Source organism: Pinus tabuliformis, chromosome X, assembly GCF_031772625.1.
Source record: "Pinus tabuliformis cultivar Carrire ecotype Pingquan chromosome X, CPIR1, whole genome shotgun sequence".
Taxonomy (NCBI): domain Eukaryota; kingdom Viridiplantae; phylum Streptophyta; class Pinopsida; order Pinales; family Pinaceae; genus Pinus; species Pinus tabuliformis.
The window spans coordinates 685,147,024-685,162,484 of NC_142308.1; the positions used below are offsets into that span (position 1 = coordinate 685,147,024).

The window sequence follows — 15,461 nt, forward strand, 5'->3', positions numbered from 1 at the left end:
TTGATTGTTGTTAAGACTTACACTTAATTTTTACTTCATAAACTAGGAACACATATGGCATGCAGATATCATCTGTCACAGTGTTTTAATACATGGTGTGCAGACTCTTTACCTTCTGCAAGCGACACTTTGAGTCAACCATCAAGTGTTCCGGGATCACCTCATGCAAGCATTGCATCTCTAAAAGATATCATGTCTAAACATGAAGGTTTGGATGACTGTACCTCAACAACAATATTTGTTACCAAAAAATCAGTGGCCAAATTAGTCAGTGATGAGAGTAGTTTGTATGCTGGATCTAGTGCTTCATTAGAGGTGCAAGTAAGTGCACTTCCTTCAATGAGACATGCAGGCGAGGTGGGAAATAGCAAGAAGGTCAGCCCTTCAGCAACTGAAGCAATACAAAGAAAGCCAGTGTCAGAAGCTCCTGAAGAATGTTCTAATGTTTTGACAGTAGATACGCTTTACATCGAAGAGGGGAATATGTATGACTACCCTGGGAAGCAGACAATTAAATCCTGCTTGCCTCGTTTTATTCCAAGTGTTAGCTTTACTGACAAGAAAAGACCGCTAAGTCCTGGTCCACCAGGGACCAGGAAAAAGGAAACAGTGATTAAGCTTTCTTTGAAGCGGCAGTCCATTGATGGATTTGAGAATACTGATTCTTGTAAGTCTTTCTGATGCTATAATTCCTCTACATGAGTTTATATTTTCTTGGTGAGCTACATCCTTTTATTGTTTTGAAGAGTCATTGAATAATAAAGTTGAGGTTTTGCTGGCCAGGTCTTGCAAGTTTAGAGATGACCAATGCACTTTTATATTTATTTGAATTACAAATTTTGTGCTTGCTATAATAAGTTCTCATAAACTATCCCTAACTTTTGTTGTGTCACATATTTATCATCCTTTTCAGATTTTAAAATACAAATTTCAACTTTCTCAACCATGTAATCTAATATAGTCTCTAATTAATATATGTGTGTGTGTGGAGCCTGTGTTTACAGTTTCATTTATTCTACCAATGGCTGCTTTTTCACCTTGAGACACTTATCGTTGTAACTTTTCCTTTTACCAACAATTGTTTATACTCCCCTAAAACATAATTTTTTTGACCATCTAAGTTTCTATGTTATTTGTCACTTGTGGTACATGATACATACTACATGGTACATACACCTACAATGATCCTACATTGTACCATGTCTGCAACTCTTCAGGAAGGTTCTAGTCAATATGCATTTCAACATGTGGCAGTAATGCACTTAAGTGAATTCAATCAAATGAACTAGCAAGGATCGCAGCTAGTTTTGCAAAAATCACTGATTTATCAGTGACATCACCAATTTCAAGATGTTTACTCTAAAACGAAAAATCACAATTTTTTGTCGAGTATTGCTGATTTCTGGCCATTTTGTCTGATTTGAAAAAGGGAATATATTTTTTAATTTTTAATTTTGCCAATATTTTCCTCATTTTTGCAGATGTCCCAAGTTCGTCAGCCCCTGCAATTTTTGCTGAGGCTGATGTTTGCAACATTGATTGCAGCAGCATGATTGAAATTAGTTGTTCTCATTAGGCTGGATTTTAATTTACATATACTATTGATTTGATGAATATGGCTATAGCCTTGAAATCAGAAAGTGTTTTGGTGTGGAGCTCTTGGATAATGAATGTAATTTCAAACTGTTTTTTATTTTCTTCTACTATATTAAAACATCTTAAAAGGTTGTTTTTAAATAAGAGTTCTCAGACATCCTTTTTAACCTAAATTTTATCTGATATCTAAATGGATGTACTTTTACTCTTTATTGTTAGTGAACAGATTTCGATTTTTAATCTATTATAAACCATTGATTAGAGTTAATCCTTAAATTCCTAGTGCACTTAGCTTGACCATATGTGATATTTGTTTTTCAACTTTTGTATTTCTTCTGTCTGTAATTAATTTACATAATATCACAGATTACCATTTTACCATCGGGTGGCACAGATTAAGATCACCACTACTTACACATACTTGGGCGTTAAGTACTCACAGTCTAGATTTCGTTTGAGGAAAGCTCTCCAGCCCAAGATCAACAGGGGCTCTAGCTTCCTCACTTTCCTTGAGATATGGTGCTTTTAGAACCATTGCTAGGGCATATTGTCCAGGATGGAACTTAGGGATAGAATCATCAGATGCATTGTTTTCTGTGTTGTGGAGGTTTGGGGGCCTAGTTTGCTAGAGTTGGATTAGGCCATTAAAGAGAGAGCTTAGGTTCTCATCCATTTCCACCTAAGTCACCAGATGCATCAGACAAAGATGAGAGGAGCTATGACCCACTTTCTTCTTCCAAGAATAAAATAAAAACAGGCTACTCGCTATCTCTGGAAATTCTTTTGTATCGGCTGGCTCAGAGGTTGTCACTTTCAAAGGTCCCAAACAACAGGTCGAAGCATGCCAAGCTTTTCAAGGACTTTTTGGACTTTTTGAATGAACATTTGGTGGTTCGTGCATGTGCTCGTGAACAGGTATCAAGACTGACCCTGAAGTGCTACGTTGAATTGGGCTCGATCATTAAGACCTTGCTTTGGGAGTCTGAACCCTCTATTATTGATGTTGAGAACATATCCTCTTTGGTTCTTTCATCAGCAACATCCAACTCAATGGTTCAGGAACATTCACCTAGGGACAATACAGCAAATGAACTGTTTGCTTTTAAATTCTCTGATAGAGTTAATGAAAAATCCCATAATATAACTTTGGAAGTTTCAGTACCAAACACATCTTTAGAAAGGAAGATCAGATGTGGTATGTTTATTTCATCCATCTTTACTGAAGAAATGTGTGCCAAGTACCATTTGCCTGAAGACGATTGTATAACGACCAAAAACTGAAATTCGGAAATAACCAGAACTAAATACAGTAAGAACAAAACTGAACCGGAATACAGTAAAAGAATTTGAACACCTACCTGAACTGCTGCTTGCTCTGGTGTTGCTCTGGTGATGTTGATAGTGTTGTGGTTGCTTCTGATACCAATTACCGGGAAACCAATTCCACCCAGCCTAGACTGAACAAAGCCTGGTTGCTCAATCCAGTAAGCTTCCCACAGAAGCTTACTGTCCCGCGTGCCCAGAACCTCAGACTGATTAAAGCTCTTCCGATGGCAAAATCTCCTTCACTGCTGAATTCCTCCTCTAGTTTCTCGCTGTGTTCTTCCCCCCGTTCTCAATGCTGACCTCCGGTTTTAATCACGGGCTTGGCGGTGGCCGCCCTCCTACATGCAACCACCGCCTCCCTCCCTGATGCCATGCTCTTGTCCACGTTCCTCAGACCAGAAGCTAGTCCCTTCGTGCTTTACGACTCAGTCACGAGGTTGCCTTTAACTCTATTATGATTCATGTATTTGATTTTGGGCATGCGTTTCTTAAATTATAAGGTTTGTTTGTATTTTAATATGATTTTCATATATATTCTAAATATGAAATTTCATTTATTTTAAATATAAAGTTTATAACTTTTAATTATTATATTATATTATTATTATTATTATTATTATTTTTTTTTTTTTTAAATGGGTCATTACATACACTCCCCCTTCAGAAAACTTCGTCCCGAAGTTAGAGTTTTATCTTATCTGATTACTTATGATAGTAATTAGTACCCCCTTCTTAGTTTTAAAATTTTATTTTAATATCAAGAGACTGAAACAAAATTAGAATTTTAGGTTTATGATTTTAATGGATATATTGTGCTCCATCCCGGTTCGCAAGCTATTCTAAAATCAACCTATCCTTCCTAATCTCTTCCGCTCCCATCCTATCCGTCCTCTACCGGAGTATGCCATGGCGTCAGTTTTACTGACCCGATCATTCATAAACTCTAAGGTTACAGCGCCGGTTATACCGACCTGATCCCTAGTAGGCATCCTGCAGTCATCATCACACGTCTAGGGGAGCGTGACTCGCACAGTTCTCCCATGACTCCAGGGTTCGGAGGATAAACGGTGGGCAACACCTCCACCCCTCTCAATAGAACTCAGAGCTAACACCCTATCATAGAATCACTTGGAGCTTTAATTGTTCTGAGGTTCTGTCATCACGTGGTCATCCTGGTAACTGTCTATTACCTGCAATCGTACGCTTATCCATGCATCCGTAAAATGTGCATCAGCATATTCAAATAACTCACATATTATTCCCTTATTAATTTATTTTTGATACTACAATACAACATATTTTCTATATTCCACGCATGTCTTTTGTCTTTTATCTAGAATGTATTCACTTCCTGATTTCTATCCCATTGATCATATTGACATGTATAAATAAATCAGATCTATAATATCTTGATTTCTATCAGAAGTAAAATCATTCAACTGTCTTAACTTTACTTCAACATTTATAATTTAGTAAAATGAACCACATATATTGTTTTGGTATCCATGTACCTGCAGGAATTAAACATATATTATGCCCCAAAATTTCACGTTTATCCATAATCATTCCAAATGTTTCTGAATCTCTGATTGTAGAAGTAAATATATACTAAACATAATTTAAAGTTCTTCAAAATTGACATAGATTAGGGTATCTTTGGCATATGTCTGCTGTATCTTCCCAAGTTGCTGATCCAGGACTATACTTGTCCCATTGGACCTTAACTTGGTCCACCAGGCGGTTCCTCAGCTGTCGAACCCTACGTTCCAGCATACGTAATGGTTCGACCGTTACGACTCCCTTGTCCGATACCTGCAATTCCTTCCATTGAAGGTTATGAGATAGATCAGCTATATAATGCCTTAATACAGAAACATGAAATACATTATGAATTCTATGCAGGTGAGGTGGCAGGGCAAGACGATAGGCAACAGGTCCAACTCTTTCCATGACTTTAAATGGTCCAATAAATCGGGGTGACAACTTTGTCCCTTTTCCGAATCGAATAGTACTTTTATTTGGTTTGATGCGGATGAAGACCTGATCCCCTACTTCATACCTCCTATCAATTCGGTGAGCATCCGCATAACTCTTTTGTCTATCCTGTGCTTCCTTTAATCTTTGTCTAATTTGTCTTACCTGCGCTTCCATTTCATGGATTAATTCTGGCCCTATTATCACTCGATCTTCTAACCTGTCCCAACTTAATGGAGTTCTGCAAGGTCTGCCATATAAAGCTTCAAATGGGGGCATTCCAATCGAACTGTGGTAACTGTTGTTGTATGCAAATTCGACTAAGGGTAAGTACTTTTCCCAATGTGATTGCTGATCCATCACATACATTCGCAACATGTCTTCAAGTACTTGATTTACCCTTTCAGTTTGCCCATCAGTCTCAGGATGGTAAGCAGTGCTTAAATTTAGCTGAGTACCTAAGGCTGTTTGCATACAAGTCCAGAATCTAGAAGTGAATCGCGAATCTCTATCAGATATAATCTTTTTAGGTACTCCATAAAATCTAATAACTTCATTTACGAATACTCGAGCTACGTCAGCAACATTGTAAGTATCTCTTACGGGAATGAAATGGGCGCTTTTCGTTAATTTATCCACCACTACCAAAATGGCATTGTGTCTTTGAGAAGTAAGAGGTAGTCCAGTGATAAAATCCATCGAAATGGTCTCCCATTTAGACATAGGAATGTCGTGGGGTTGTAAGAGGCCCGCTGGGTGACAATGATCTGCCTTTACTTGCTGACATTCCAGACATTTTGCAACAAATTGAGTGATATCACGCTTCCTGCCTGCCCAAAAGAAGAGTTTCTTGGTATCCGCATACATCTTCCCTACTCCAGGATGAGCACAATATACTGCTCTATGGGCTTCCCCAAGGATGGTATCTCGAAGATCTTTATCATTAGGAATATACATCCTTCCATGGAATCGTAAGATCCCATCGCTTTCTAATTTATATCCCTCAAATTTAGATTCTTTTACCCTATCACCTTCAAGACCTGCTCTTACCTTTAAATACCAGTTGTCCTTTATAAGATGATCCAGTACTCGTTGTCTTAAGTCTACTTTAATGGGTATGAGAGAAAATATCCGAGGTCTTCTGCTTAAAGCATCTGCTACCACATTCTCCTTTCCCTTAATGTATGATATTTCGAAGTCATATTCACTTAGGAATTCGCTCCAGTGCCTTTGCCTGGCATTTAAGTCTCTTTGGGTGAACAAATATTGTAGACTTTGATGGTCGCTTTTGAGTGTAAAACTTTGTCCTACTAGATAGTGCCTCCAAATCTTTAAAGCTAGCACTACAGCGGCTAGTTCTAAATCGTGAGTAGCATAGAGTTCTTCATGAGGTTTTAACTTTTTGGAAACATAAGCTACCACTCCCTTATCCTGCATCAATACTGCACCTAGCCCTTGTTTGGATGCATCAGTACAGACAGTAAAATCTTTGTCCATGTCTGGGACTCTTAGGATTGGTGCACTGGTGAGTAGTCTTTTGAGTTCAGAGAATGCTTTATTACATTCCTCGGTCCATTCGTACTTAACACCTTTACGCTGAAGGGTGGTAATTGGCTTTGCGATTTTGGAGAATCCCTCCACAAATCTTTGGTAATAACCGGCTAAACCCATAAAGCTTCGTATCTCATGTGCATTTTTTGGTATTGGCCAATCCATGATCGCTTTTACCTTCTCAGGATCTACTGAAATCCCTTCACCTGATATGATGTGACCCAAATAATGAATCTTTTCCTGAAAGAATGAACACTTGGATAGTTTTCCATATAACCGATGCTCTTTAAGGCAGGACAATACTATCCGCAAATGATCTTCATGCTCTTTCTCATTCTTGGAATAGATGAGAATATCATATAAAAAGACTTGCAAAAATTGATCAAGATATTCACGGAAAACACTGTTCATAAGATTCATAAATACGGCTGGTGCATTTGTTAATCCAAAGGGTACCACCGTAAATTCATAGTGTCCAAAACGTGTCCGGAATGCAGACTTAGAAATATCATTTTCAGAAATCCTTAGCTGATGATATCCTGAGCGAAGATCAATTTTTGAAAAAACAGCAGCTCCTTTCATTTGATCGAAAAGATCATCGATTCAAGGCATAGGGTACTGATTCTTTACTGTAGCTCGATTCAAGTCTCGATAATCTACGCATAATCTTAAAGATCCATCTTTCTTCTTCACAAAAATTACAGGAGCGCCCCAAGGTGATGAACTAGGCCGAATATGCCCTATATTCAGTAGTTCCTTTAATTGAATTTGCAATTCCTGAAGTTCTGGAGCTGTCATCCTATAAGGCGTTTTAGAGATTGGTTGGGTACCTGGTTTTAATTCAATAGTGAGATCCAATTCTCTTACCGGGGGTAATCCAGGTAGTTCTTTTGGAAATATATCCGGGAATTCGGCTAACACCGGATATTGTTCTAAGGATGGCCCTTTTCCATGGCTTACTTCTTGAATTGCATAAGCCTGACAACCTTTCCTTAAACAACGCTTCATCTGCGTTGCTGAAATGTAGCGTAAGGAAACTTCCCTCCTGATTCCTTGGATTTGGATTACTTCTCCTTCATCATTTATGCCTAGAATCCTTTTCCCATAACAGTCTACCCAAGCTTGGTGAGCTTCTAGCCAGTCCATACCTATGATAAGATCATACGTTCCTAAGGCTGTGACATAAACTTTCAGTTTAGTCGCACAGACCCCTAGGTCAATTTTGCATTGATCCACACTCAAGCCCACGGTTTGGAGTTCTCCTGAGGCCAGTTCCACTTGGTGGAAATCATTTTGTCTACGAGCTGCCAACCCACATTTGTTTAATGCATATGATGAAATGAAACTATCTGTGGCACCAGTGTCAAATAAGATTTTGAGTTTTATACCATTGATAATACCTGAAGATTCCACTACCGTGGATTGATGTGCTGCTTGGTCGTTGTCGACTACTGCGTGAATTCTATGATTACCTGGATTGTTTGATATCGGTCCCTTTCCAGTCCTATGCAATATTCAATGAAGCTTCTGGGCAGTCACGTTGAAAATGCGGTCCCCCACAACCCCAACAATTAAGCTGCGTTGACCCTCTTGAATCGAGACGTGAATTTCTAGAGAACGAGTTTCGTCCTCTCATGTTGATTCCTCTCGAATTTCTTCCTCTAGTGGCAGTCCCTCGAGATGTCCACGGACTGGTGTTTGATGATTCCGCGGCTATAGTGTTTACTGCCATGGAAGCTCTTGTCCTCACATTTCTTGGGGTAAACCTGTTACCGTAAGGTGACCTCGAGCCACCTTCTCTGAAGAAGTTTCGGGGTGTCTTTCCTGGAAATCCTGGTTGGATAGGCCCTGTTGGCCCCATATCTTTTTTGATTCCAAGATGTTCTTCTGCATAACGACCACATTCGACTGCCTCGGCTATTGATGATGGTTTCCACATGCTTACCAAGGCTCTGATGCGAGGATTTAACCCAAATATGAAGCGTTCAACTTGACGTTCATCAGAGTCTAAGTAGTGAATGCATTTTACCAGCTCCATAAACCTTATCTCGTACTCTTCCACCGTTTTACTTCCCTGAATTAATGTATGAAAGGCCCTGGCTTGCTGTTGTTGAAAGTATGGAGGTAAATACTTTGCGCGGAACCTTTCCTCAAACAGTTCCCAAGGGACATTATCCGATGTAAGGTGTAACTGCTTCTCCAGATTCCCCCAACAAATCAAGGCGCTTTCCTTTAATTGAAATATGGCAATTTTTGTTTTTGCAGAAGAAGAATATTTTCTTAACCTAAAGCACCGGTTCATTCCTTCTAACCACGCTTCAGCGCGCTCACCTGCTCGACCTCCTGAGAATTCTGGGAGTCTAATTTTCTGAAGCTCCTTGGAAATGTCTTCTTTCGGTCTTTTGGGCTCATAATTATTTGGTTCTGCTGAACTGGTGGCTACATGCTGAAATTCCTCTTTGGTTTTAGCCTTAGTTGATTCCTTTAATGTCTCCAATAAGGCTTCCAAAGAGTTCATTATCACAGTCAACTCTGGCGCTGGGGCGTTTGATGTTGATAACGGTCTAGGTGGTGACGATTGTGATGGGGATGATGATGGCGACGGTGGCGGCATTAATGGTGGTGATGCTGCCTGGTCACGTCGTCGTCACTCATACGTCCTTACCATTGTAATGGTCCCTGAACACATAATAAAATTTCTATAAAAATTTGAGGTAGACAACCGAATTTAACACATAATTTTCTTTTGCAACTTCACATTTGTAAACGGGTATAGTTTTGCTATTTTTATCCGCTAGGCGGATCTTACTGGTACCGAGGTCAAGGAGGGTGGTCTCGCGACCTCCTTGTCCTAATGCAGGGTATTCGATCCTAATATGAATAATGCAGAAGTATGGTTATAGACTCCTAACGATTGGGATAATTTCTCTGTCTGGAATGATTTGCTTCAGCGAAGGAATCACATGTATAATACTGCAATGAATTTATTTAAAGATTTTTCAAATACAAAACACCCAGATTCCTCAACTTGGATATGGTGACAAGGCAAGGAGCATTAACAAGCTTGCTTGTTTGGCCCGCAAGCAAGGTCTTTATGATGTGTGTGTAATTGAGCTGAACAAAATGCTGGCTATTTCACACGGGAGTTCAAGCACGAAAGATTTGTGAAAATAAGAGAACAAGCAAAAACTTATTTAGAAATGAGAGGGGAATTAAGAACTGGGATCAATTTAATTAATAGTACCAATCTGGAAAATTTTCCAAGTCAGCACCGGGCAGAGATTTTTTGCCTTAAGGGAGAATATTTCCAGAAAATGAATAACGGTACCTATGCTAATGAAATTTAGATATCTGATCTTGTTTCTTGATAAAATATTTCTGGTTTTAACAATAATTTCTGTTATCATATGATTTTTGTGTTTTAGATTTTACTAGTTTTGATTGTGACTCTTGATTTTAATTTTGTCACATATTTGATATACATACATACATATGACACACTTGGGACACCTACTAACCTGGATTTTAAAATTGGCATCCCCATACATATACCCACACGACCATCAATGGATTTCGACAACCTTGGGGATTATAGGACTATAAAATATCCTTATCAAAGTTATATTATGTGAAACTCACTATTTATGATAAAAATGTGGTTGTGCATGCTTGTTTATGCAGTGTCCGCATCCTTGTAACTGTATTTTGGAGTTTGCTTGTCAATTAAGTTTTTAGGGGGGGTCTTGCTCTTCCACTGCAGTAACCATTTCAAACGCAATCGATTAATGTATGATAGAGCACCCGAGTTCCAGTTGGCATATTTGGTTTAGATCTAAACCAAATGGAAAATAACTATTAAAGTTTTTGGCTGGAACTGGTTCTAACTTCTTGGACATGATTGCAAAAGTGCAAATGTTCCTGTAATTTTGGATGTTGGAGGCATGGAGGGCCCTATTCCAGATGATCTCCTCAAGTGCATTACTATTCTAAGTCCAAATGAAACTGAGCTTGCACACTTGACCGGAATGCCAACTGATATCACTGATCAGGTTATTTGTTTTTCGGATGAGATTTATTTCTTCACAAACAGCACGTCCCATCTGCTTCATTGGTTTGTCAACTGCTTTAGCCAATGCTCATGATTTGGCTGAATGGCTGGGTATTGATGAAGTTGGTATTTTCAACTTCAAGCTGAGTGTAAGGCCAGTACCTCTTGAAGTTCACATTCAGGGATACCCTGGAAAATTCTACTGCCCCCGGATGAATAGTATGAATAAGCCATCATATGCTGCTATAACCACCCATTCACCTTCGAAGCCAATGCTTATTTTTGTTTCATCCCGTCGTCAAACACGGCTTACAGCTCTTGATCTCATTCAGTTTGCTGCTGCTGATGACAAACCAAGACAGTTTCTTAATATCCCTGAAGAAACAATAGAAATGCTAATATCCCAGGTTACAGATACAAACTTAAGACATACACTGCAATTTGGAATTGGTCTGCATCATGCTGGTCTAAATGATCGTGACAGGACTTTGGTTGAGGAACTTTTTTCCAACAACAAAATTCAGGTCCTTGTCTGCACAAGCACCAATGTTATAAGTATCCCATCGTGACAACAACCGAGGTTCCCAAATCTCTTAAGGATGAGCTCTCGAAGTTGTGTAGGGATTTCTTTCCATCAGACGGTATGAACGAAAATGTTAAGTTTGTGAATGAGTACAAACGGGACTTGGAGCAAGGTCTTGATCCGGCCAGTACGTTGACATTTCCAGCTACGCTCTCAGATTTGACTGAGCGTTTGAGACATTGGAGGAATGTTCTGCAAATCAACGTGGAAGACAGGTTTTCTCACGTGAAAGCGATACGATTGATGTGTGCCAACAATTACGGGTTTGGGGTACAACCTAAGCAAGATCCTGCCTTACCCAATGAAGCGTGAACGCCATAACCGGTCGGAAGTCGGGAAGGTTAAATAATCATCTGCTAAATATAAAATAAGCTGAATTTTCTGGGTTCATGTCTATTATTAACCTCCAGTATATGGTTTTATATCGAATCCCGTCATATGTACAAAGACAACCCACCGCAGATCACAGTCCAGTCATAATCGGAAACATTTATAGTATCGGGCTCTCGGAAGTGGCCCGTAGGTAGGTATATCCATGTATATAACAAAATTTATTAATTAATATGCATCAGGCAGCGGTGGCAGGAACTTGAATCTCCAGTTCTACCACGCGCGGCTCAGCCTCCTGAATCACTGTAAACATTTATAGTATCGGGCTCTCGGAAGTGGCCCGTAGGTAGGTATATCCATGTATATAACAAAATTTATTAATTAATATGCATCAGGCAGCGGTGGCAGGGACTTGAATCTCCAGTTCTACCACGCGCGGCTCAGCCTCCTGAATCACTGTAAACACCGTAGAGACTTACGCGTCTAGGGTTTCGTGGTAACACACAGCGCTCGTAAAGATTGCTGGTCCAAGAACGAATTAAATCACAGCAGAATTAAATCACAAGTGTACACGAGCGTAGGGCCTGGGAGGTCCCGAAGGGTTTGAACACGCGCTCTGATACCATGTATAACGACCAAAAACTGAAATTCGGAAATAACCAGAACTAAATACAGTAAGAACAAAACTGAACCGGAATACAGTAAAAGAATTTGGACACCTACCTGAACTGCTGCTTGCTCTGGTGTTGCTCTGGTGATGTTGATAGTGTTGTGGTTGCTTCTGATACCAATTACCGGGAAACCAATTCCACCCAGCCTAGACTGAGCAAAGCCTGGTTGCTCAATCCAGTAAGCTTCCCACAGAAGCTTACTGTCCCGCGTGCCCAGAACCTCAGACTGATTAAAGCTCTTCCGATGGCAAAATCTCCCTCACTGCTGAATTCCTCCTCTGGTTTCTCGTTGTGTTCTTCCCCCCCCGTTCTCAATGCAGACCTCCGGTTTTAATCACGGGCTTGGCGGTGGCCGCCCTCCTGCATGCAACCACCGCCTCCCTCCCTGATGCCACGCTCCTGTCCACGTCCCTCAGACCAGAAGCTAGTCCCTTCGTGCTTTACGACTCAGTCACGAGGTTGCCTTTAACTCTATTATGCTTCATGTATTTGATTTTGGGCATGCGTTTCTAAATTATAAGGTTTGTTTGTATTTTATATGATTTTCATATATATTCTAAATATGAAATTTCATTTATTTTAAATATAAAGTTTATAACTTTTAATTATTATATTATATTATTATTATTATTTTTTTTTTTTTTTAAATGGGTCATTACATGATGGGTATGGACAAGACAACATATATCCAAAGATGAAAGGTACTCATTTTCTGTAGGGAATAATGCCTTCTGTCTCTCAAAAACCCTGGCAAGCTTTGACAGCCAGCCTATATGGAATGTTGATGATGCTATCTCTGTGATCAAAGGGTCAATACATAAAAAATTGGATATTAAGGAATCTAATCCATCCTGGTCTGGTTGTGTCCAGATTGCTTACAATAGGAAGCGATCAGACATTGAAGAAGGGGATCCTATCAAGTCTAGCTTTGAAGTATTAGCCAATAGCAAAGGGACAACAAAAGAAGTGGCAGATATGAATGCAGACAAATTACAATTTTCTATTTCTAATGAAAAGGGTAGTACAGCAGTACAACTTTCTCTAGTCCAGGTTATCACATAAATGTATCATATGCATGGTCAACAACTAACAACAGCAAAGACAATGGCACTTCTAGACATACATTATGCAGAGGAAGTGAAGCATGACTATGCTCTACGTTTGAAACTTCAGAATATTGCTAGTGGAAGTAGGCACACTGCCTGGGTCATGAAGCAGGGAGAGATCTTTTGTTGGAAAAAAGAATCGGGAGGTTAACTTGGGCATGGAATGACTGCCATATCTGGGAACCTGGTATTAAACTCAGTCTGCTTCAGTCAGTGAAGCAGCAACTGGTGATGGCATTGCTTGAAGACAAGCAATCTTGGGTGGGGAGGACTATGATGTCCCCAATCCCATGAGCATGGTGATATCTTCCCACTAGCCTAACTTGCCTCTTTTAGGCTAGAAAAAGGGAAAAATTATTAAGGGAACAAAGGGAGTCTTACCCCCATCCCACTTTAATATTATTAAAATAAATAAAAAGGGGGCAAAAATCATTATAATTAAAAATGGGCAAAAAGTCACTCAGGATGGAAAAGTGACTTCTTCTATAAAATTATAATTAAAAGAAGATCTAGAAGCTTGGAGAAGGCTCAATGAAAAATTATAAAAGGAGGGTGGAGCTCATTCACTAAACATTCTATCCCCATCATATCTTATTGTCTTTGAAGAGAAGCGCAAGTGAGTTTCAGTCTTGAGAGTTTCAAGCGAAATCCTCACGCTAGTTTCAGTGGATCTTTTGCCACCCTAGCTAGCCTCTTCCAATTTTGGTGGACTCTCTTGCTACCCTAGTTGGAAATTTTACATTATTGGGTTTTACGGCTAATCTTGTTGCAAGTTTGGGATAATTGGTTTCTTGCAGGAGGATGAAGTTCAAATTATCTATTGTTACCAAGAGATCGAATTTTCTCAAGGTTTCAGTGAGCAATTTTCCAAAGGTCGAGTTGATTACTTGCACTCAAATTGAAGGCTAAGTTGTAGGACGATCTTCAGTATTTTTTCATGCCAAGGATAAGGCTGAATTCTTGATCACAAAAAGGGTCGAATTCTCCAATATTTATGATTGAGTTTCCTGTGCTGAAAGACTAAAGTTGTCCGCATTTCACCAAGGAGAAGAGCCAACTTCCACGTTTTTACAGTCAAGTCCAAATCATAGATCCATCAGTGATCATTTGGAGGACGGATTGTTTCTCAAGGAGGCCAAATTGATTTTGTTGGAAATACTGAGAGGGCAGTGAATCAATATTTCCTTTAATTTTTCACACAGTTGGTTAGATTACTTTAGATATTCAGAGCATCAAACAAACAGGAGACAGTACACGAGATTTACTCAACAAGCTTCATTATGTATGGTTTATATACAAATTTACCAGATGAACTTGAAGGAAGTACAAGACTCCCCAAGGATTTTACGAGCAAGGGCTGAAAGGAAGCTAATGCTCCCTAAATGAGTTTGGGCTCCCATTCCAAGGAAAATTACCCAACTACAATCTGCTCCTCATCTATTATTGTCACAAGTTGTTGCCTCTGCTGCTGCACTTCACTGCCGCTCCTGCTGCCACTGTTGCCACTGCTCCAACTGTCCACTGCCGCTGCTGCTATTGTCACTTCTGTTGCCACTCTTCCAACTGTCCACTGCCATTGCTGCTACTGTCACTTACTGCAACTTCTCCAACTATCTACTACCACTGCTGCTACTGTACTTGAATTAAACACTTTGTTGCACATTGACTTAGTCACTCTGCCTCACAAAATTCTGCTCAAGGAAAGCACAACACTGCCATACATCACATAAGTCATATATCAATGTCAGGGTTACTGCCATATAGATCATTGTCATCATGAGAACACTCTGCCATACATATATATCGCTATCATCTGTAGATCTCTGTAACATATCAAAGTCACTCTTTACAAGGTTACTGCCACTGTCTTTCATCAGGGTCACTGTTATCGAACAAGGTCATAGTATACATACAAATCACTCACACAACAGGGTCACTGTCATATTGAACACTGTCTCACTGTAACACAACCATACATCACAGATATATTGTTGATCATAAAACTCTTATTGCAAACTTCATTAATGTTGTGTCATAGAAGCCCTAACTGCTAGACTGCTACACTGAATCAAATTGTCAAGTATATTGATGCCTTTGCCTGTAAGTGTCATCTCTGAAGTGCCTAATGCTGTAAGTAAGCTATTAGTTTATATATTGGTATTATACCCAAACACTTGTGCAAACCCCAAGCAGTGATCTTCAGCAATCAACCATTAAAAAAAAAATCCACAGATCTAGTAATGTTAACCAACATCTGCTCTAATTATAGTGCTCCA

The 15,461-nt window shown here is 39.5% G+C and overlaps 1 protein-coding gene across 7 annotated transcripts in view; it reads left to right on the forward strand.

Annotated features, from left to right (window-relative positions):
• The window catches only part of LOC149141834 (uncharacterized), a 258,860-nt gene that overhangs the window by 143,777 nt on the left and 99,622 nt on the right, over window positions 1-15,461 (forward strand). For 4 of the 7 annotated variants that reach the window (XM_089446337.1, XM_089446338.1, XM_089446336.1 and 1 more), the window contains one exon: window positions 47-667. In XM_089446337.1, the coding sequence (XP_089302463.1) occupies window positions 47-667 (621 nt within the window). The remainder of the gene's footprint in view (window positions 1-46; window positions 668-15,461) is intronic. The other 3 variants (XM_089446339.1, XM_089446340.1, XM_089446342.1) reach the window with 1 other exon arrangement.